We start from the raw sequence: 23299 nt of genomic DNA, 5'->3' as shown, positions 1-23299 counted from the left end.
CATTTTTATTATATCAGCCAATGTCTTTAATCTTTTAAAGTAAATTTCATAACTAGTTAACATTACAATTGAGGGATTATGGCGCTCTGTCCTTGATTGGATGTCAGTGGGTTACTGCCAATTCTGTGCCAGAGAAGGTTTGGGCTTGGAAAGGCATTAGAGCCACCAAGGAGAAGCGCAAGGCTGTGAACTCATTCCTCTCGCTATTTTTTTGTGTGCTTGGAAAGAAAGAAATAAGAAAAGCCTTCAAAGATTCAGTTACTCTGCTTCAGATTTGCAAATAGAAGTGGATTGCTGATGTATCAAGCTGGCATATAGTGGGCAAATTGCAAATGATCATTATATAATTCTTGATGTATGTGACACTCTACAGAGCGGATGACTTTTTGTGCATGGGGTTGGCATCCAATTGATGCCTAGCTAATAAAAGTTTTTTATTTCTCAATCAAAAAAAAAACCATTAGAATTGAGGGCAAGAAGATACACAAAATTTTCCTATCGCAACCATTACTCGAATCAGTCTCAACTCTCAACTAAGTTAAAAATTTTCCAAATAAAAAGGTATCATGACAATAGTTGTGATCTACAACATTAATTAATATTTAACATCCTCAATCAGTTGTTCGCATGAAAGAAGGTACCAATGAGTAACTTATACTCTATTTTTGAGCACCATGATTTCTTAGTTTTGGCAGGGACAAGGTTTGACAGCACCAGATTAGGATGCCAATTCCATCATTGCAATACCCAATTAGAAATTAATAAAACTAAGTGGCTTTTGTTTGCGCTCAATAACCACCTCTAATGCCTCTTATTTTTGGGACAGAATAAGTCATAGGTCGCACCTAACTCCACTTGTTAAAAGCCCTTTCAGAACAAAATACCCACATTTGGCCTCCCTCCCACTTGACTACGTCTCTTTCTTGTGTCTCTTGCTCTAACCTCCAGTCTATTACCCTCTTCCCTCTCCCCCTATTTCTATGCTTGCTACTCATTGTTCTTTTCCATTTTCCCTCGTGCTCCAACTCCGTCCACCAAATCAAGGGCTTTGGTCGAACTATAATGACAGAATATAATTTCAATCAGCACCAACGACAGTGACGATGCAGACCAATTTAGATTTTCGCCTGTGTATTTTTGGTTCCCCGCACTGCAGGGATCTGGTGTTGTTTCCGTCATGATCCACACCAGTAACAATGGATGTGGAAGTAATCCCTTTTTGCAATGATCATAAACTATTTGGGGATTTTTTTTTTTTTGGGAGATAGATGTTGGATTTGTGGTTTTTTCTTGTCATTTGGTGATGGGGTGATGGGGTGGTGGAGAGGATCTTTTCTACACTGGAAATTTTCCCTAATTGCATTAGGGATCTTTATTACCTGGTTGGGGAACCAGCTATGATGGTTTGCAGTTGGAGATGATCAATTTACCAGCAGGGTTAAACTAGTAAACCACACAATTAGATGTTTAAATCAATGTTTTAAAAGGCGAGGCGTTCTAACCCTTAAGAGATGAGACGAAAGCCTCAAGGGTTTGGGACATAAGCCTTTTGAGAATTTTATTTTTAGATAAAAATATGTGAATAAATTACATATATTTTTAAAAATAAGAAAAAAAATTAATAAAATCACAAAAACAATGTTAAGAAAAAACAAATATAATTTGCAAAATACTTGTTGGCTATTCAAAAATTGCTGACTCAAATTCATTACATAGATCAAAACAAGAGATAGCTATACCTATCACATTACAAAGTTCAAATTATTTTCAAGATCTAATATACAACTCTCAATTATTTTGGAAAGGCTGAGGCAAGAGTCCTAGAAATCAACTCATATTATGACATTTTTATATAAACATGGAGTTAATTTTCTAGACAGATCTAATTTGAGAATCACACGCCCAAAATGCAAAGGCCTCAACTTAAAGGCGCAAAAGGCATGCCTTCTGTACAAATGCGTAAGCCTTAGCAGGTAATGTGTTGCCCTTTTTGGAATTTGGTCTTTTAAATTGAGACAAAAGGCATTTTAGGCATGCTTTGCCTTGAGGCGAGCCTTGATTGAGCCTTTTAAAACAATGGTCTAAACACCAAACATACAAAAAATTTACACTTAAGATTTATATGTTGAATCTGAATCCAATTTATTTATTCAGACCATATATCAGTATTCAAACGTAATTTTATCGAAAGACACCTAACATGTAAATGGCTTGCAAGGATCTATTTGTAGCATTCAAGTACACAATGTGGATACAATTACAGCCAACAAAATATTACGACGATTGCCACATAAGAGCACCTATAAGGTTCAAAAACTCTAGCTCTAAATCGTATATTGTATTTCTTTGCACTACAATATTTTTTTCCAAAAATTCTCTATGGTAACTGCAACTATTAACGTGTAAAATTATTTTCTTTAATAATATGCATCATAAAATATTATAAGTAAAAGCCAGGGTAAAATCATTCCATAGCACATTGAAAATAGATTTTTTTTAACTCCCGAACATGGTTGTTAAACTCTTATTCAAATCATACGAGCCATAACAATTCCACATCAAATCGATTAGAACCTTACTAGATAATCAAAAATCAACAAAATTGTTGTCAAATCTAATGACTCACCCCCTAAATCTAGCAAATTGAAATGAATCCATCTATACACATGATTTTTGAACCTACATGCAGTCAGACACAGTTGGTTTGAAACCCAAAAACATCCTTACTGTTTTTTTATTGATTTTTTTTAACACGATTGCCTTCCGTTACTTCTTTATGTCACTTTCGTCATGAGAAAAAGGAGAAAACAAAACTTTAGGTCTTCTGTTGCCTTCACAAAACCATTCTTCACTTGTAGAGGAGTATAGTGTTCTCCCATTGAGAAGAAGGGGCAGAACACTGGTCGGCTGAGTTAGTGCACTTACTTTGATATTTTTATAGACGTCCACATGGAGTCCTTCACATTCCAGATGTGGAGCTTTTAAAATGATGCCAATTACTGGACGTGGATCTGGGCTTTGAGCCCAAGTGGGCTACTACTAGACTACTAGTTGTCGAGGGTGGGCTTTTATAGGAAGGAGAGGGTTGCCTTCTTACTTTCAACCAAGGGACAAACGGAAGAAGACAACACAAGGTGCACAACTGTAGGTGCAAGCTGAGTAAGTGCACTCCGTCCCACATTGGGCAAACATAATATGTGGACCTCTAAGCACCTGTCCTTTCTCCTCTCTATCATTTCCTATAATAACTTAATAATTATTATTGTTTCTTTTTACTGAAAATCAACAATGTTTTTATAAATTAAATTTAAAAATAATATTACTAAAAATAAAAAATAGTACAAATGTTAATATATATATATATATAATTATTATAGAATCTTTTAAAGAAAAAACAAAATAATATAAGTACTTCATTTTTTCAGTTCAGTTTCCTCATAAAACTAAAACCAAAACTGAAAACCGCAACTGAAAAACCAAACCCTTTTGGAATACAGTTCGGTTCCAGTCCTAATTTTTTATTTTTCGGTAATTTTTGTACACCCCTACACTCGAGCTTCGTTAAGATTCAAAGATTGTTTTTTCAGTAGTTTGTTCAATTATATATTAGTTTTGCTTTTACTTTATTTATTTTTAATCATGAAAAGCATACACCTTAAATATAATTTTTTTCCTAAATTGTTGATGTTACCAAAAGTTAGTTTATTGCTGTTTTTCTTGACTCCTTCCCTTAAACAACATAAAGTCCAGTTTTTCATCAATTTTTCTTGATTCATTTTTTCAGTATTTTATTCAATTACATATTAGTTTTGTTTTTACCTAATTTATTTTAATCATGAAAAGCATATGCATTAAATATAACTTTTGTCTAAATTGTTGACAAACATTAAAAAATTCAGTTTATTTTTATTTTTTCTTGACTCCTTCCCTTGGACAGTATAAAGTCCAGTTTTTCATCAATTTTTATTCACTTTTTTTTTTAATTGTTTAGAGAAAACATGCACATGAAAATTTATTTTTTTATTAAATTAATATATTTTACTATTTTGTAATTTAATTTGTTGTATGAATGTCATTTGGAATTGATTTTGGAAATTTGAACCGAATCTTACAATTCAATTCTTGATTTCTAAAATTGGGATTTAGAATCTCAATTCAACAACCATGCTCCTGAATGATATATTTTCTTTGAGATCATCAAATTACTATCACAATTCCATTAATTATTCTAATAACACATATGAACACACTTTTTGTGTCTTTTCAACTCCCAAGAACTTCCATTAAACTATGCAATCAAGGGTCGCTTGCGGGTAATTCTAGACACTCATATTTTGTTTGAAGATTTATGTGTTATTGTGTTAGACTATGCGATGGAGGATCACTATGAAAGATTTAGAAATCCGGGATTAACAATGCGATGGAGGATCACTATGACCAACATTTCTTTCCTCATTTGCATTCTGTCAAACAAGGAGGCAATGTGATAAATAAAAGCCCACATGACCTCTTCCTATGCAAGTTAATAGATTTAAAAATTTTGAACTAACTATGCAGTCAAGCTAATAATCAAACTATGTGATGAAGGGTCACTTGCGAATAATTCTAGACGATCATATTTTGTTTGAAGATTTAGAAAACTGAGATTATGTGTAAAACTTTAAGATGGAGGATCACTATCACCAACATTTCTTTCCTCATTTGCATTCTGTCAAACAAGGAAGCAATGCGATTAACAAAAGCCCACATGACCTCTTCTTATGCAAGTTAATAGATTCAAAAATTTTAAACTAACAATGCAGTCAAGCTAATAGTCATGCCTCATGCATACACACATCCACACACACAAAAAGAATGAGAACCAGCAAGAAAGGACATCTATTGACTGATTTTAAAATACGTAAAGAAAAAGCAAATAGTTAAAAAAAACAACAACAGAAATAGGGTAAGGTTGAGCAGTGCATACTTTTTACAAGGAGAATGGGGCTGGCTGCATGATTGGGATTGGTTCCTAGATCTATCCTTTGAATGGGATCGTGATCTATGCCTCTGTCTCCAGTCTCGATCATAATCATGGCGCCTGCAAAATTGAAAATATATGTACATAGCCAAATGGCACAATGAATTAACATAAGAATGTGTAATCATTATGACCTATGCACTTCGTGGACAGATAAATATAATTAATTAATCAATTCAAAAATGAAGAAAAAAACATTTTATGAAGAGAAGAAGAAGGCACATAAAACAAGCTGAACAACCATAAATCCCAAATATGCCAAACAAATGAAAGAAAAAATAAATAAATGAAAATAAAAATCAATGAGCATAACAAATTATTTTCTATCACCTGCCATGTTCACGGATCCTTTGACGGCCATCACGTTCAACCCTTCTTCTATCATATCTCATACTTTTATCCCTATAGTCCCTATCATGATGGACTGCATCCTTTTCTCTATGTTGCCAATGATCTTTGGTCCTCAATCTCTCATTATCTGATCCATGAGAATTGTGCTGAGATAATTTCACAACAATCAGTCGTTTAACCCCAAAAAAAAAAAACCAAAACCACTACCAAACAAACAAGGAGTTGGATAGTGACACACACACAATTCAATCCCCAGAAAAACCAGCAAAACAGAAAACAAGAATATTATTATTTTCAAAAATCACTTGCCCCACCTTCTGGAGGTGCTTAAAAGGGTATGAACATTTGCTCAATAGCTAGGTCAAGGCACATTTAAAGTCCTACAAAATTCATACACTCCATTGTCATTTGCATGGCTTTCAAATTGAGTTCCCCTTTGTTCTCATGTTTTTTTTTTCTCAAGCAGTATCGGTTAAGCAAACAGATTTAAGGATAACTTGGCTAATAGAATTCAACATTGAAATCAAAGGAAGTATGTGGCAGCGTCCACTGAAGGCAAAACAAGAGAAAATCGTCTACGATTACTGGTTATCAGCTAGGTTATGAGCAAATGAGACCGACATTCAGGACCAAATTGCTTCTCTATTACTCATCAAATGCACTGCATGAGACACGAAACAAGAACTAGAATATATCTCAATATGATGAGAGAATACATGATGGTAATGTAACGGATTAGCATAGTGATGTAGGACAATAAGCCCGTACCATGGGTTGACCCTTGCTGGAGATTAATGGAGAAGAATAGGACAAGGGTTGTTGTGCTTAATTAGTTTATTATGTGTGTTTAATTTTAACTAGAATAGGATTATGTGTATTTGGGGTTTGTTTGTAATATTATAATTTAGGGTTGTGTTTATCATCATGTAGGAGTAAGTTATTGATGAATTTGAATTCAAGTGAACTTTGCTTTCCCCCTTGTATCTTCTACCATCACTTCCTCCTTCCTTCTTTTCCCTCTCCTTCCCCCTTCCTCCCCCCTATCCCTCCCATATCATGTGTTGGCTGTAGTTCCATGATACCATCCTGCATCACATATTGTAATGGTCTTAGTGCAACTCTGATGAGGTATTTTTCCACTTTTAGCCCACTGGTCTCACTATTTTGTCCTATAAAAAACACCTCACATAGTTGGAGCCCTTACCATCCCTAGAAGCCCACCTAGTACACATCTACATGAGACCATGACATGTTCCCCCAGTCCCATCCTATCTCTAACACCCTTGACAAAGTGCCCCACACCTCTATGTAAGATCCACCCACATTATTATACCTCCAGAGTGACTTTGATACTAAATATAATGGTCTCAGCCTAATTCCAAATAAGTACTGTCTGCTTTGGCCTACTAGCCTCCCGGTTTTGTTCCATAAAAGGCGCCGCACCAAAGTTGGACTGAGACCATTTCAAATAGCCACTGGCCATACCAAATTGGCCAAAACTTATACTGCATGTTACATCAGTTAGCTTACTCCAATAATAAAAGAATAAGACCAAAATTTCAGCTTCATATCATCACAAGCAGTATAATCCACACTCATTATAAGATATCAGACAAGAAGAACAGGTTAAAAATAGCATTTCCTTGCGTGAACAGTGTTCAAATCTCAGCTATAAGTATCTTTCAAAAAAATTCCACGGAAAGCTCAATAAACTACCAAATGCCAGTTACATCAAACAACGCTCATCCCCAAGTAGCATAACTAGAGCCAGAACACTAACCGCGCAACAAGGAACGCAAGCATTCGCATACAAGTCACATATGTCAGCTGTACCAACAGCTCCATGATGCCAACACAAACATGGATACCAACAAATTAACACTATTGATCCATCGAACCAAACAAGGTGTTTGAGGAAAAGAAACAAAGAAAAAAAAGAGATGGAGCGAGAGAGAACCTTCCGATGCGAGTGGCGATCGTCGAACGCGTTACCTCTTTTGCTGTGGGCGGAGGAATCCAGAGCTGCGTAGCCGTCGTCACTGCCATCGGGTCGACTATCGTGAGCAGACATTGCAGATTGAGTGTGTCGAAACCCTAACCACCGATCAGGACAGCGCAGTGGGATGGGTTGTGTGGGCAGACGAATGAAATGAGGTAGTGTTTTGGTAATTGGGAATACTAACGTTTGTTTTAGGTAATCTTATTCGGATTCTCTCATTCAAATGGATTCCTAAATTTACTTACATTTTGATTCCTAATTTTTAGAGAAACTAAATATTTATTACAATATAATAATTTATATTAGATAATATAATATATATATATATATATATTTTTAAAAAATAATATTAATATTATGATATCATTATTAATATTTAAAATATTATTATATATTTTAATATAAATATTAAACCATTATTATTAATATTTTTTATTATATATGGTAACACATAACATATAAAAATTAATATAATAATATGAGATGTTAAAACATTATGATATATATATAGTATGACTATTGATTTATTGTACTATCTTTATAATCTTAAAAATAAAATAAAATAAAATAAAATAAAATATTTATTATTATCATCAATTATAAATACATAATAATAAAATTTAATAATGATAGAAAAATTATAATACTATTGTATATTACATATATACAGGTACATATATATTATAATATAATATTATATATAATATAATGAAATTACATTTTATAATTATAAAAATAATATTAATATTATGACATCATTAACTATAAATTATATTATTATATACAAATATTTTAACTATTATTATTAATATTTATACTATATATAATAATATTATAACACATAAAAGTAATAGAGTAAATTATAAAATACTATGATATAATTGTGTATAACTAATTGCTTATTGTATTATTACATAGTACCTTAAAATAAGATAAAATTAATACTATTAATACCATTAATACAAATATATAATAGAAAATTTTATTAATTATATCATGTGCAAAAAAATGCTATTGATAATCAAATATATTGCTATGGTGCTGTTTTATTATATTATTAATTAATATTGTTGATATCATTAATACAAATATATAATAGTATATTTTAGTAATTATGTACAAAAAATAATAAAATATTATTGTGTAATAAAATATAATGTCGTGGTGATTGTTTTATTATATTATTTTTAATAAATAATAAATTATGTCAGAGTGTTATAATGATATTTTTGTTTGCATATAGTAAATTACATATTAAAATATAATACATATAAAATATAAGCTAAAATATAATATTAATAATATTGTTAAAATAAATAATAATAATAATAATAATAATATGACAAAATATAATATAAAAAGTATAGTCAAAATGATTTTATTGTAAAAAATTATTTATTATATAGCTCAATAAAATAAAATTACAAAATTGAAATACAAAATACAAATAAAATTATTGAAATAACTTATAATAGAGATACAATAGATAAAAAGAATCAAACTTTCAAAAAGTTCTTAGAGACCTCTCATTCTTCTAAATTTTCTCTCGAACGGTGATGCCCTCCAATGAAGGATTGCAAGACAATTTAAAGAGGGTGAACAATAATTGAAAGAGAACAAAATTATTACAACACTTTAAAACTTGTGGTTGAGAATAAATTATCGATTGAAAGGAATGGAATCTACAACTTTTATCACATATTGGGACTGCTGGATAGAATCTTAGCTTTTATCACATGCTGAGACAGCTCTTTGATGGACTCACGTCGGCTTTTGACGGACTTCTTTTGAATAATTGAAGCGGGATAAGACAGTATCTGACTAACTTAGCATGTGATAAAAGCTACAGATTCCATTCAGTTGTCCCAACACGTGATAAAAGTTGTAGATTCCATTCCTATGAGTTATCCTCTAAAACCTATAGTGAGATTCAAAGCGATTGCCTGATCATTGTTTGTTTTTGTTCTATAGGCTATTGCAGTTATGGTCATTTCTTCAAGTGTATTAAGATTTTGATATTCAATTTAGCAATCTATGATCAATCATTTGACTCTTATTTCAGCTACAATTTTTCTTTAATAAGAACTTAATTAATCTATTCATCGTCTCAAAGTTGTAAAGCAAAAGCTAATTAAGTTAACCTTAAAGACTTAATGCCTCTAACGGAACCATCACTAGGGCCACTCAAAACACATATTTGTTAGTGCGCATGTTTCCTTTTTTTGGTGGCACACATAACACACATTGTTTTATTTGAAAATATTATTATCTAAATTATTATAATTATTATTTTATTCAAAAAATCAAATATGGAAGATGAGATTTTACAGTAACTACTTGATATACTAAGACTAAGTTACCTAAGACTAAGTCATCGGTTTGAAACTCAAATGGAAGATTTGAATCTGATTTGAAATTCAAATGGAAGATTTTGAATCTGATTTGAAATTCAAATGGAAGATTTTGAATCTGATTTGAAATTCAAATGAGAAATTTTGAATACAATTCTTTTATGGTAGGAAATGTGAGAGGGAATCTCTCAGTGGATGAGGTCTTGACCAGTCTATAAATAGGCTCTGTGATTAACCATTAAGTCACACATTGACTTATAGTAATATAGAACTGGCCAAAAATCATACTCTTTCTTCTTTTTTGAAACACAATGAGAGTAAAGATAATTTTCAAATCTCTTTCTCTATTTCTCATAGTTCTCTTTCTTATTTTAGATCCCTTTCTTGAAGACTTGAGCAATTATGGCTAAAGGTCAGATCACTATTCTCTTCCGCTTGTAAACAATTGTTGGTTTGTAAATTATGCTTTTATTAGTGGTATTAGAGCCAACTCCATGTCATATTGCTCAGTTTCTATTATTCTAAAATCGCATGAAATTATTTTTCAAGAAATTGATTTTGATATTATAGTATTAATTGCTATGATGAATCATTCACTTTCGGCATGAATAGGAAAAAGGGGTGGAAGGAAAAGTTGAGTGGGAAAATTATCCGATTTTGTTTGTTGGTAATGGGTTGTAATGAATCCTTCCAAAGTCAATTTCTTTTTCTTAATGATGTTTTTTGGGGTAAAAAGTGAAAAAGGTAAATTACATAATTGATCCTTCAAGTTGCAGCAGGCACTTTAACCTCGTATTTTGATTTTAATTCTTTAGATTTGCAATTAAATTACTGTGTGATTCTTGTCCGTTAAATTGGCTTTGGCTTTCATAAGGGACCTGCGAGTCCTTTAAATTACTTTTTTGCTCATTTGAGTTTACTTATAAAAAATAAAAAATAAAGTGATTTAAATGACTCATTTTTTAGGCCTTTATAGAAGTGGAGAAAAGGTCGTGTACAAGGTTCTGCTTGTTTTTTGCATCAGTTATGTTTGTTAGCAGATTGATGGTGGTTATTAAAAGGATGAAGTTGCAATTTGATTTCAAGTAAAGGAGTTGAAATGTCATTATTGAAATATTAGGGATTAAAGTACAATTAGACTAAACTTCGAGGAACAGCATTGCAATTTACCCAAAACAGGAAATAAACATGCTTCTTTTCCTCTATCATCTGCTTGGTAAAAAAAAAAGTGCATAAATATTTAATGCATGTCATATATGCATTTATTATTATTATTATTTTGGCCTATAATTGTGATTATTATTTGTGCATTTATTAAATTTTTATGTAAATGCCAATATATGTCTTTATTAATTAGGCTTATTGCTGTTAAAATTGTATTTTATTTCATGTACATCAGTATTAAAATACATGATTATATAAGCCTTAATTAAATTAATGAATTGTTTGTTGTGGGGTATGGATGTGTACATCTAAGGAGATTCTTTCTAGGAGATTGGATTTTAAGCGGGACCATTGTGACCCCTCCATCTTTCTTGGGAATCTTAAAGTTTTGTCTAGGAAAGAAAAATCTTTCTTGGGAACTTACTTTGTAGTGCTATTCGTATCTACAGTAAGATAAGCCTAGAATATTAAAGTTTCTAAATAATATATTAAAGTTTCTAAATAATTGATTGAGCTATATCAAGAAAAAAGAATATCATTGTGTATTAAAAATTAGCCACAACAATTTTATGACACGCAGATATTTTTTTTATAAGTTGGCTTTAAATCCACATTGCAGTTAAGTCATAGTTGATGATTACTTTACCCTGCAGGGAGGATAGTGATTAAGAAAGAGAATACTAAATACCCACAGGTATAGGTTTCCTTATTCCACTAGTCTTATTATAAAGTATAAGCATATCTAATGCATTATGCAACTTATACCCATAGGAAAGGTTAGGATTTTTGCTTTTGAATCTAACATTTGTTGGTTCAAACTACTATAACAACCTCAAAATTTATATCATTTTTTTTTCTTCATAATATATATATTAACTGTTCTGATACCCTATGCTATGAAACTCGGGCCTTATATGGCACCGGGGTACTCCTGTATACAATATTCATACTTATGCAGCAGAAACATAAACCATACATCCATACATACTATACAATACCAGAGTTCAATACATTCAGACCATAGTCATATAAAACAACTCCCTCCAGTATCACCTATCCCAAACTACAAAACTCAGTCACAAACTCACCCTAAAACCAGGGCTATCAAGAAATCACTCTATCTGCGAGCCCGATCTGCTCGCCTAACTGGTTCACCTAAAAAATGATAAAATAAAAGGGTGAGACGACGCTCAGTAAGTGGAAATATGATATTACTAGTGTGTGGCAACCAAGTCGTAAAACTATAATAATAGTATGTAAAACTGCACGATCTGGTAAATCTGTAAAAACACATATATCACATGTATAGTAGCTTAAAATATATGTATCATCTTAACTTTCTATCATTCATACTGCTAATATCATACTATTTACAACAAAGTTGTAAAACTGTATATATATACATAACTGTACTTTATCCCTGAAACTTTGTATGTCATGATTTGACCCCTCATGACAGGATTGTGCGTCCCGTAGGCGGGACTTAACTCTGGTAGGCCCTCCAAGTAAGCCATCATACTCTACACTACCTGAGCTCAGCCAAATTGCATCCACTCCTAAGCTTAGGACTGGCTGCTATGTGATGACCCAAAAAAATATATATATATGATTAAAGTACAATAATAATAAAATAATAAAAATAGTCATTAAGTTAATATCAATACAGAAGTGTTTTTCTGTAGGATCCTTGATTCCATGTTTGATGCCTAAGAAAGACCTTGTCTTAGCGAGTGCTCAGAGACCATTGCGGCTCAGTCGCTCCCTGGAGGTCGGCCTGGTCAAAATGGAATTTCATAGGATAAACAGGATAGATACTGTTTGTATACGTAAATAAGTATATATACATAAAATAGTGTTTTGACAGACATAATTTGTAGAAATACATAATAAGATGATAATAATATAGGTATCATATGTGGGGCCCACAAGATTATGTGGGGTCCACATGAGTCCCGAAGCCACAAGACACTGTTTGTATACGTAAATGAGTACATAAAACAATGTTTTAACTAATATAATTTGAAGAAATATATGATAAAATAATAATAATATAGGTATCCTATGCGGGGCCCACAAGACTGTGTGGGGCCCACATGAGTCCCGAAATCGTATGAAGGTTTTCACAAGTCTCAAAACTATGCAGGATGCATAAAATCGTATAAGAGTTATTGGAATTACGTACGATCCATTTGGGTCTCGAAATTGTGTGGGGCCCACAAGACTACATAGGGCCCACAAGACCATGTGGGGCCCACATGAGTTTTTAAAATTTAAATTTAATTATTGTTCAAAAATAAATAATAAAATAAATAAATACTTAAAATAGTTTATAAGTAATAACAATGATAATAATAATGACAATAATGATTAAGAAAAATAATAAAATAATTAATTAACTAATTGATTAATTAATTAGGTAAGTAGTTAATTAAAAATTTATTTAGTGGGAATGGTGGCAAGCACTCCCACATGGCCTCCATCCCCATCCCATACTCAACCCATACCTTGCCCATCCCTTGCCCATTCTTTAATTTTAAAAAAAAAAATAATTTCACCCATCTCCCCACATTTTTATAAATTCTATTTCTTCCCCAAAATTTTCCTATAAATAGGGAGCTCTCAACCTTCATTTTTCACAACAATTTTCCAAGGAAGAGAAGGATTAGTGAGTGAAAGAATTTGTGGTGGAGAGAGAATTTTTGAATAAATTCTCAATCACCCACTTTTTCCGATCTCATTTCTTAAAGATAACTATTGTGTTCGTGGCACACGGTAAAAGAAGAAGGTAAGTAAATTTGATTATGTTAGTATTTTTATTCAAAATTTATACCCGAGTTTATTTGTAAGTAAATTTTGATTATGTTAGTTTCTTTTTATTTTAAATTCATACCCGAGTTTATTTTGTACGTAAATTTTAATTATGTTACTTAGTTCCACAAAATTTCCATGAGTTTATTTTTACGCATATTTAATTATACTAGTTCTATCTTTAATATACTTGCATCTATTTTTGGGTTAAGAAATGTTTCAATCCCCTCGGGTAAATTTTCAGCATTTCTTTCTATTCAAAAATAAAATTATATATATATTTAACACAAAAATTGTGTGGCATGAGTTTATTTGTACGTTGCATTTTTATGAAAATATGAGTAAAAATGAGATTTTCACGATATTATTTTTAAATTGCATAAATTATAATAAGATGATTTTAAAACCCCTTATGGCAACGAAAGTTCAAAGTTACAGATGCTCGGTACCGCAGCTTAAAGTTTATACGGATCAGAGTGCACCCACACTGTTTACAGAGTGGTTATTTATGTTAGTGGATTTCTCCTGAGTGCACACCTGGTTTAAGTCCAGGACTTAATAAGGAAAATCTCACTTAAAGTTTACGTACGTTGATTTAGTTTGGTCGGCCAGCCAGCTAAGTCCAGTCTTCGGACCGCACAACCCAGTCATGGGGGTAAACATAACTTACGGCAAACAGGCCTAAGGGTGGATTTTTATAATATATGTTTATACATATTTAATTACGTGTACAAAGTTACTGATGATTTGAAGGAAAAGTGTAAGTTTACGTGAAAAGGATCATTTTGGTGCTTAAATGACGATCTAAGGAAAACGTATAAGGAAAAGTATATGTATGTTTATCATTAAATATTTTTACAGTTTTAAAGTTAAAAGTTTAATTTAACAGTTATAGTATATGATTATAAAAATTTACTGTTAAAATTGATGACAAAAGTTTTATGCAGGAATTTTTAAATTTATGTTTATTCTAAAAGCAGTCTTGAAGTTATAGTATTAAATATTGTTTTACGAAATTCTTTAAAAGCTCATTTTGGCCACACACTAATAATAATCTTATTTACTTACTGAGCGTCGTCTCATCCCAATCATATTTTATTTCAGATAACTCTGAAGGACATGTCGGAAATCAGGCTTAGCAAGCATGCGGGTGGGGATTAGAAAAATAAAGATTTATTTAGAAACATTAGTATGATTTCAGATATTTACGTTTGTGTAATTTTCTTCATTTGAAATAAGTGATTGTAACATGAATAATTAGCGCTCTGGTTTGAATAAAATTGAGTTTATTTGCTTCCGCTGTAAATTAGTAGTAAAAAGTTAATATCCCAGGCCCCTCGGGGTCGGGGTGTTACATGCTACCTCATCAAACTGGCCCCCTCAACCCAATGAACTGGGGAGCTGCATCCTCTCCGAGCACAGTTTGACGGTACCCACACACTATCTGAGATATGTGGTTGCACTCTATTCTATATATAGCAATGGTACCCTGCTCTGTATTTTTTATCTGTATTTGTCTATAATCATTCCTCAGGGATCAGATACTCTATATATATATATGACTCACTCGAAAAATGAGCAGCTTGGAAACTATCCCAAGTATAGGAGTTACGTCGGGTAATATTCAGCCCAAGGGCTAGATCATCTCCTCAGGGATTGCGTTTTAATCTCAAATTGTACGTTCTTCCAATCGAAAATAAAAGGGTAATGAACTTAGTAGATTTTTAAGATTGTGGAGACTTATTTTGACAAATTAATTGAACACGCAAATTAAAACCCTAAACCTAGCTTTCACGAAACTAATTAGCAAGAAGGAAAACCCTAAAACTAATCAAGCAAGAACCGAGACACCATCAACTAAAGACAGTAACTTCGAACATGTAATTAAAACACGCAGGGATGGAAGCTCAATCAAACAAATACTAAAAATCGAACTTTTAATCAAATCGCGATCTTGAACCAAAATGCAAACATATTAAAACTCTAACGCTTGAATGAGTACGGAACACACTAAAAATATGAACTTTGATAAAATCGACACTAACTAAACCGAACTTCGACAAAATATTGAATTTTGAAAAGAACAACTATTCTAACAAAAACACTTTTTTTTTTCTTTTTATAGTTTATTTTTTTTTTTCAAGAAATCACACGAACCTAGTCAAACAATAAAAAAAAAAAAAAGGGAAATTAACTCAAGCAAACAATACAAAAAAAAAAACAACTTTAATGTAAGAGCAATACTCAATAAAAGAAAAGAAGAAGAAGTTAAAATTCTTAATATATAACTCAATCTGAAATTAAAATTACACTTCAACTAAAATAATAAAGAGAAACCATTAATATTACTTAAAGTAAAATAACAGAGAGAGAGAGAGAGAGAGAGAGAGAGAGAGAGAGAGGGCCATAGGAGGTTGTGGGGAGCAGCTGGCCGAGGAGCTTGGCTCGGGTTTGCTGTCTGGTATGGAGAGTCGCAGGGGTGCTCTGCAGGAGATATGTTGGTGTTGGCCATGGAGCTTGGCTGCTGGAGGAGTCGTGGAGTGTTGCAGAGGAGGCTCGTGGTGCTATGGATTCTGGTGGCAGAGGAGTGCTGCGGATCTGCAGGTGAGTGTTCAGGTTGCCTCTGTCTTGAAGATGGCTATTGGAGCTGTGCTTGCTATGATGGACTGGAAATAGAGAGAAGGGTAACCGAGAGAGGAGGGGAGAGAGTATGGGAAAGTAAGAGAAGGATATTGAAAGAGAGGAAGGCCAGATGAAGGAAAAAAACAAAAATAAATATAAGGGGGAAAGTATGAAGCCCTAGGACTCGGATGGAGATAACCCAACCAGGCCATGCATGGTCGGGTCACATCAAAAAAACTATTTTTATTTTTTATTTTTTTTCTTTTTTCATTCATTTTTGTTCTCCACGTTCATAGCCAAGTTTGACTTCCTAGAGCCCGTTTCGCTTGAAACTCAAAATACAGAAGTTGTAGATAATCATTTCCTTTTTTTTCAAAAATTGGAATCATCTCGATCGAAGCTCAGACAAGAAAGTTATGCACGAATTACAAACTGGTGACAATTTTGACTCCCAAGAATTTTTCTACGATAAAAAATTTCCAAAAATTCATAAATTATTCAATAAAACTCAAAAATGATAAATAGGACACTTTGTTAAAATATTGGACATAATTAAACATTTAATTAAAAATAGAAGTCATAATGCCCGGATTAAGATGCCTAATTACGCAGTTTTAACGCGTAATCACACCCCCCCAACTAACGTTTTCCTAGTCTCTAGCAAATGACGTGAATGAATTTCAGGGTATTGCCCACAACTACGAACTCCACTGAATAATAAATTAATGCACATGCGACGCAACCATACCATTTCACATACAAGAATAGAACTGAATTTCACACAGGCTCGTTCATATTCAATACACACAACTTCGAAGAACGTCATTCATGCAAGTTTCATCGTTTATGTGTCATTTAAGAACAGTATACTCACATGAAGTTAATTAGCAGCACAATTCAAAGTTAATGCAGTCATATAAGTCCAAGTATAACCAGGTAAACTCTTGAGGTGTGTGTGATGTGTGTGACTCAATACACCTAGGGTACCAATGGACACCTTCAGAATGGTCGCTATGACTCGGCCTGATTTGTATACCCTCAAGAACACTCAAAGAAAATAGGTTCACTCATCATATGTGAGGAAGAGTGTCGCAATCAAACATCTCACATATTAAAAGGAACGAACGCTAAGTGTATGGAGTGGACTAGTCTAGAAAGGATTTAGCCTATTTATGAGGTGTCGGGTCGTTCACCCTAACATCTTCTCACCTACTCGCCATATCCAACCGAGACCACCCTAGATCAACTTATTCGCAAACTTTTCGTGAATACATTTGAGGCATTAACCGGTTGAAGAATCTTCGTACATGGAAAATATGTGTCATGTCCTTGACTTTTTGTGATATTTATGTGGAGGCGGCATTAGCATTTCAATTCATACGCATGTTTATTTCTTATTATTTCTTTTGCTCATTCTTCATTTTCTGTCTTTTCTTGATCAATTAGGACAATCTTGATAAAAAACTTGACTCACATTTAAAAATGAGTAGCACTAGGGCTATCCCAAGTATAGGAGTTACGTCGTGTAATAATTAGCCCAAATAGGTCAGATCGTCTCCACGGGAAATGCAGATTAGTTTTAAACTAACGTGAAATAAGAGAAGAAAATAAGAAAATAAATTTTACTGAACATGGTTCAGATTCGAAATTTTGAGTTTTTGGAAAATTTGTGATGAAATTAAAATGACGCAAAACTTAAATTATGAACCTAACACGCATGAACAATAAAATAAATACTATACAATTAAATAGTCCAAATAACTATGCCAACCCATTGTAATCCATTTAATAACTCAACAAAAATAACTAGACTCCAACTCAACACAATAATGATTTGAATAAAATAAATAGATCCAACAATTTCTAAAAATAAACTGAACTTAACACTGGTTCAACTAAAAATGAACTTAATCTAGCAATATCTTAAACATAAACAAACCTAACACTAACGTAAACAAAAATATCCAATCCAATAATCAACTCAACCAAATATTAAAATAAGGAACAAAAAGTAAATAAACAATTATGAATTCTTCAACAATGAAATATACTAAACACACTAATTAACTTGAACAAACATTTAGTTCCAACAATAATTTTAAATAAAAACAAGCTAAACTCAACAATAAATCTAACTCAAACATGATTTAATGACTTTAAATATAAAAAAAAAGACAAACTGACTTCCATAATAAAAAGAAGCCAAATAAAATTTCATTCCAACACTGATTTTAAATAAATAAAAAAAAAATAAACTGAACTTAATAATAAGAATAACCCAAATAAATATGTAATTTCAAAGAAAGAGAGAGAGAGAGAGAGAGAGATCAAAGGAGGGCTGGCCGTGAGAAATCCCCCAACACAGCGGCAGTTCTTCCTTGTGCAGCAGCCTGCAGCGCCCCCAAGCACAGCTCCCTTGAAGACCTCTAAAGAAAAACTCCAATAACCCTACAAAAAAACTCAGTCTAAAACTAACCACAACTTTTTGACTTTTCTCCCCTTACTTTTCTTTTCCCTCCTTTTCTTGTCCTCCAGCCCACCTTTTACGGAAAGGTTATGCACAAATTACAAATATGTGCCAGTTTTGATTCCTGTGAATTTTTCTGTGAAACAAAACTGCCAAAAATTCATAAATTGTGCAATAAAACTCAAAAAATGATAAACACGACACTTTGTTAAAATATTGGGCGTAATTGGTCATTTAATTAAAAACATAAGTCGTAAAGCCTGGGTTAAGATGCCTAATTACGCAATTTTAGTGCGTAATTAATACTTATATACTCTTTTACTGTTTTCATCATGTTTCCAAAATTACCATAACGCTATCTTTCTGTATTGTAAGTTTTGTAATCTCTATATTCTATATCTGTAGCTTCTTGACGCTATCTCTATATATCTGTCTATGAAATATATATCTATATACTCTGTCTGTATACTCTGAATGTTATGGTAATAGGAAACATGGCATACTGCAAAAACTATATATGCTGATCTGAGTAAAACTGTAATATACTATTCTGGATAAACGTCTGTAATATACTGATCTGTGTAAAACTATAACATACTGATCTGAGTAAACATATGTATACATATATATATATATATATCTATTTTGTGAAACTATTTGAATAAAAGTTGTATATGTACATATATCTATCTATATAATCTTTGTGAATATATGGCTATATCTGTATGTTCTGTATAACTTCACATACTGGAAAAACTGTATAAAGTTCTACATCAAATATTATCTACTTAAGCCACACATACTTTAAGAATCCATATTCTGAAAAACTACATAATAACTGGTATACATACATATTGGTAAAATTTCTATTAACATATTCAAATTTTGAAGTATAACATATTTCCCTTACCTTATCTTTGAAAAGTCCTTACTGTACTCTAGCCCTATACCCGCAGGTTTCTTCACTCAACACCCTAAAAACGACATCCCCTAGAACAAAACATCAGTATTTTCCTACATACAACATTTCCTATAACTGTAGGGAAAGCAAATTCTGAATAAAACACCTTCCCCTGAATTTGGGATGAATTTCAAACCAACTTCCCCCACGATCAGCTCCGGCGGACTTGCAAAGAACTTCGTCAGGAGCGTCATGGTGGCCTCAGATCTTCAATCCGACAAGAAATGGGGCCAGAATCGAAGAGAGAAGGAGAGGGGTGCGTTTTAGAGAGAGAAAGAGAGAGGGGGGGTTTCTGCGCTGATTTTCTGATGAAAATATCTGGGTTTTTCTTTTTATAGCCTTGGATTCGTCGACGAGACACGTCATCTCGTTGATGACTCCTTAAGAAATTTCGTCAACGAACTTCCTTCCTCGTCGATGAATTTCAAACTGCCCAAAAACCTCTCTTGATATTTTCTCGTCAATGAAACCTGATCTCGTCGACGAGCTCCTCTTATATCCTTGTCGACGAATCCCCTATGTTCGTCGATGAGGACCCTTCTAATTTTTCCGAGTCATTACATCTAAAGTGCAATGTCGTTGACAAAGACTACTGCCTCCTTCTGTTTCTGTTTCCAATTCCCTCCCTCTTTATTATTTAAATACCATTATTCTTCGGGTTGTTACAACTACAGTTTTGTTTTAAAGTATTAATTAAATTTCTTGGTTATTGCAGTTGCTGTTATTTCTATTCTAAGTAATGATTCTCATATTCCAATTCTGAATGGTGAAAATTTTTTGGATTGGAAGGACAAAATCCTCTTGACATTAGGGTGCATGGATATTGACCCAGCACTCCGTATTGACAAACAGGCAGTACCTACGGAATCAAGTCCAGCTACATATCAATTGGTCTATGAACGGTGGAAGAAATCCAACTGTCTGTGTCTAATGTTCATCAATTCACATGTTAACAAGATCATTAGAGAGTCAATTCCTGAGTGTGACTATGTTAAGGACTACATAAAGGCTATTGAAGAGCAATTTGTTAGTTCTGACAAGGCACTTGCTAGCACCCTAATGAACAAGCTGTCAGTGATGAAACATCACAAATCTAAAAGTGTGCGTGGGCACATCATGGAAATAAGGGACATTGCAGCCTGCCTCAAGTCCTTAGAAATTGAGATTACAAAATCTTTTCTTATCCATTTCATACTCAACTCTCTCCCTGCAGGATATGGACCATCTAAAATATCATACAACACACATAAGGAAAAATGGTCTATTAATGAGCTGCTGACTATGTGTGTGCAAGAAGAGGAGAGGTTGAAACGTGAAAATCTAGAGAGTGCCAATTTTGTTACTCACAAAAGGAGACAATGAAAGAAAGGTAAAGATGCTAATGGTAAACCTTTTAAGAAGAAGGAAGAAGGGTCATTAAAACGAAATGACCATAGGGATGCATGCTTCTTTTGTAAGAAAAAGGGGCACCAAAAGAAAGATTGCTTGAAATACAAGCAATGGCTCGTGAAAAAAGGTAATCTCAATGTTCTTGTGTGTTATGAATCTAATTTCATGGATACTTATCATAATACATGGTGGATTGATTCAGGTACTACAATTCACGTTGTTAATGTCATGCAGGGCTTTCTCAGCCTAAGGAAACCAATGGGAAGTGAACAAGGCATCTATTATGGAAATGGGATGCGTTCGCAAGTTGAGGCAGTGGGGACTTTAAGGCTTGTTTTAGAAAATAAAGTTCAACTAGATCTTGAAACACTTTTTATGTACCTTGTTTTTCTAGAAATTTAATTTCAATTTCTAGACTAGAACATTTAAAGTTTCAATTTCATTTTGTAAACTCTACAGTTTATTTATCTAAAAATTCAGTTGCCATAGGCACTGGAAGTTTAATAAATGGTTTGTACAAATTAAATCTAGATCCTGTCTATGAGCAAAGTCTCCTAACAATGCATAATAATGTTGGTACTAAACACACCATTATTGATGAGACATCCTCTACATTATGGCACCGGAGATGAGGTCATATCTCCATTGAAAGAATGAAGAGATTAGTTAATGATGGAGTCCTCGAAACTCTAGATTTTTCTAATTTCAACACTTGTTTGGGTTGCATAAAGGGTAAGCAAACCAATAAGACAAGTAAAGGTGTCAAGAGGAGTAATGAAATACTTGGGGATCATACACACTGATATATGTGGTCCATTCAGCACCCCTTGTCTAAATGGACAGAGATACTTTAGGTAACGACCCAAAGAATAATGGTATTTAAATAATAATAAGAAAAGAAAATGGAAGCAGGAACAGAAGGAGGCAGTCGACGACATTGCATTTTGGATGGGATAATCCCAAGAAATTTTCCAGGCCTCGTTGACGAACACAGGGGTTTCGTCGATGAGGGTTCTTTAGGATCTCGTTGACGAAGTTCCGTCTCGTCGACAAAAAGATACCGAGAGAGGATTTTTGGAATCCTGAAATTTGTCGACGAGGGATGAGGTTCGTCGATGAACTTTCTACAGGACTCATTGGTGACGTGGCTCGTCGACGAATGCCGCAGTATAAATAGAGTTAAACGTGATTTTTCAGTTCATTTTCCTGCGCAGAACCTCTATCTCTCTCATCCTTCGGTTTCTCCTCCTTCTTTCTAAGTTTTTGGTCCAGATTTTCACTAGTTCGACGATCTGAAACCACCACGACGCTCTTAGGAAAGTTCTTTACAAGTCTGCCAGAGCGGATTGTCGGTGGGGCTGATCCCAAATCCAAGGTAAGAATTTCTACTCAGTATTTGGTTATTTTACAATTGTAGAAAGTGTAGTATGCGTAGGAATACTGAATTTTAGTTCCTGAGAATGTTGTTTTCAGGGTGTTGAGTAGGGAACCTTGCGGGTGTAGGATAGATTTTCTTAGAGGTTTTTCAAGAATCAGGTAAGGGGATAAAATTAGCTAGTATTTTACGAAAAGTATGTATAACATTATAGCATTTGATTTCGAGGAAATAAATAAATAAATAAATATATAATTTATATTTGGGAAAATACTGTTAAAAATGATGGAATGTTAAATATACGAAAAACTTGTTTAGTGTGGCATGAGTAGAAATTGTTATGAAATATTGTTTTCTGAGAATGTGTTATTGATAAGGATTTTTATAATGAAAAACTGGTGTACGGGCCGAGATTTTTATATATGTTTGCCGGCGTACGGGCCAAGCCATGTGTATCATTTGCCGGCGTACGGGCTGAGTTATGGAAATGATTTGCCAAAGTATGGGTTGTGCTATGAATATGATTTTTTAGCATATGGGCTGAGCTATGGAAATGATTTGCTAGCGTACGGGCTTTGCTATGGATATGATTTGCTAGCGTACGGGCCGAGCTATGGTAAAATGTGAAATACTGGCGTACGGGCAGATGATTTTAATGATAAATGTATATATCAATGAGATGATTGATTTTATAATTAATGATATGAAATATTTATGTATCACAGTTTCAGTAGATGTTATATGATATTAGAACCTAGTTGGTTTGGTCTAGGCTAGCACTTGCACGGTACC

The 23299-nt window shown here is 33.1% G+C and overlaps 1 protein-coding gene across 3 annotated transcripts in view; it reads right to left on the bottom strand.

The window, feature by feature from the left end:
- LOC131145033 (splicing factor U2af large subunit A-like) overlaps window positions 1–7596 on the bottom strand; it is a 36304-nt gene extending 28708 nt beyond the window's left edge. For 2 of the 3 annotated variants that reach the window (XM_058094064.1, XM_058094065.1), the window contains exons 1-3: window positions 7329–7596; window positions 5351–5517; window positions 4967–5080 (exon numbers count right to left, since the gene is read on the bottom strand). In XM_058094064.1, the coding sequence (XP_057950047.1) occupies window positions 4967–5080; window positions 5351–5517; window positions 7329–7442 (395 nt within the window). In that variant the 5' untranslated portion in view covers window positions 7443–7596. The remainder of the gene's footprint in view (window positions 1–4966; window positions 5081–5350; window positions 5518–7328) is intronic. The other variant, XM_058094066.1, reaches the window with a different exon arrangement.
- Between the last annotated feature and the right edge of the window lie 15703 nt (window positions 7597–23299).

Source organism: Malania oleifera, chromosome 12, assembly GCF_029873635.1.
Source record: "Malania oleifera isolate guangnan ecotype guangnan chromosome 12, ASM2987363v1, whole genome shotgun sequence".
Lineage (NCBI taxonomy): Eukaryota > Viridiplantae > Streptophyta > Magnoliopsida > Santalales > Ximeniaceae > Malania > Malania oleifera.
Note: the sequence above shows the minus strand (reverse complement) of the source record. Positions and strands in the feature narration are given on the sequence as shown.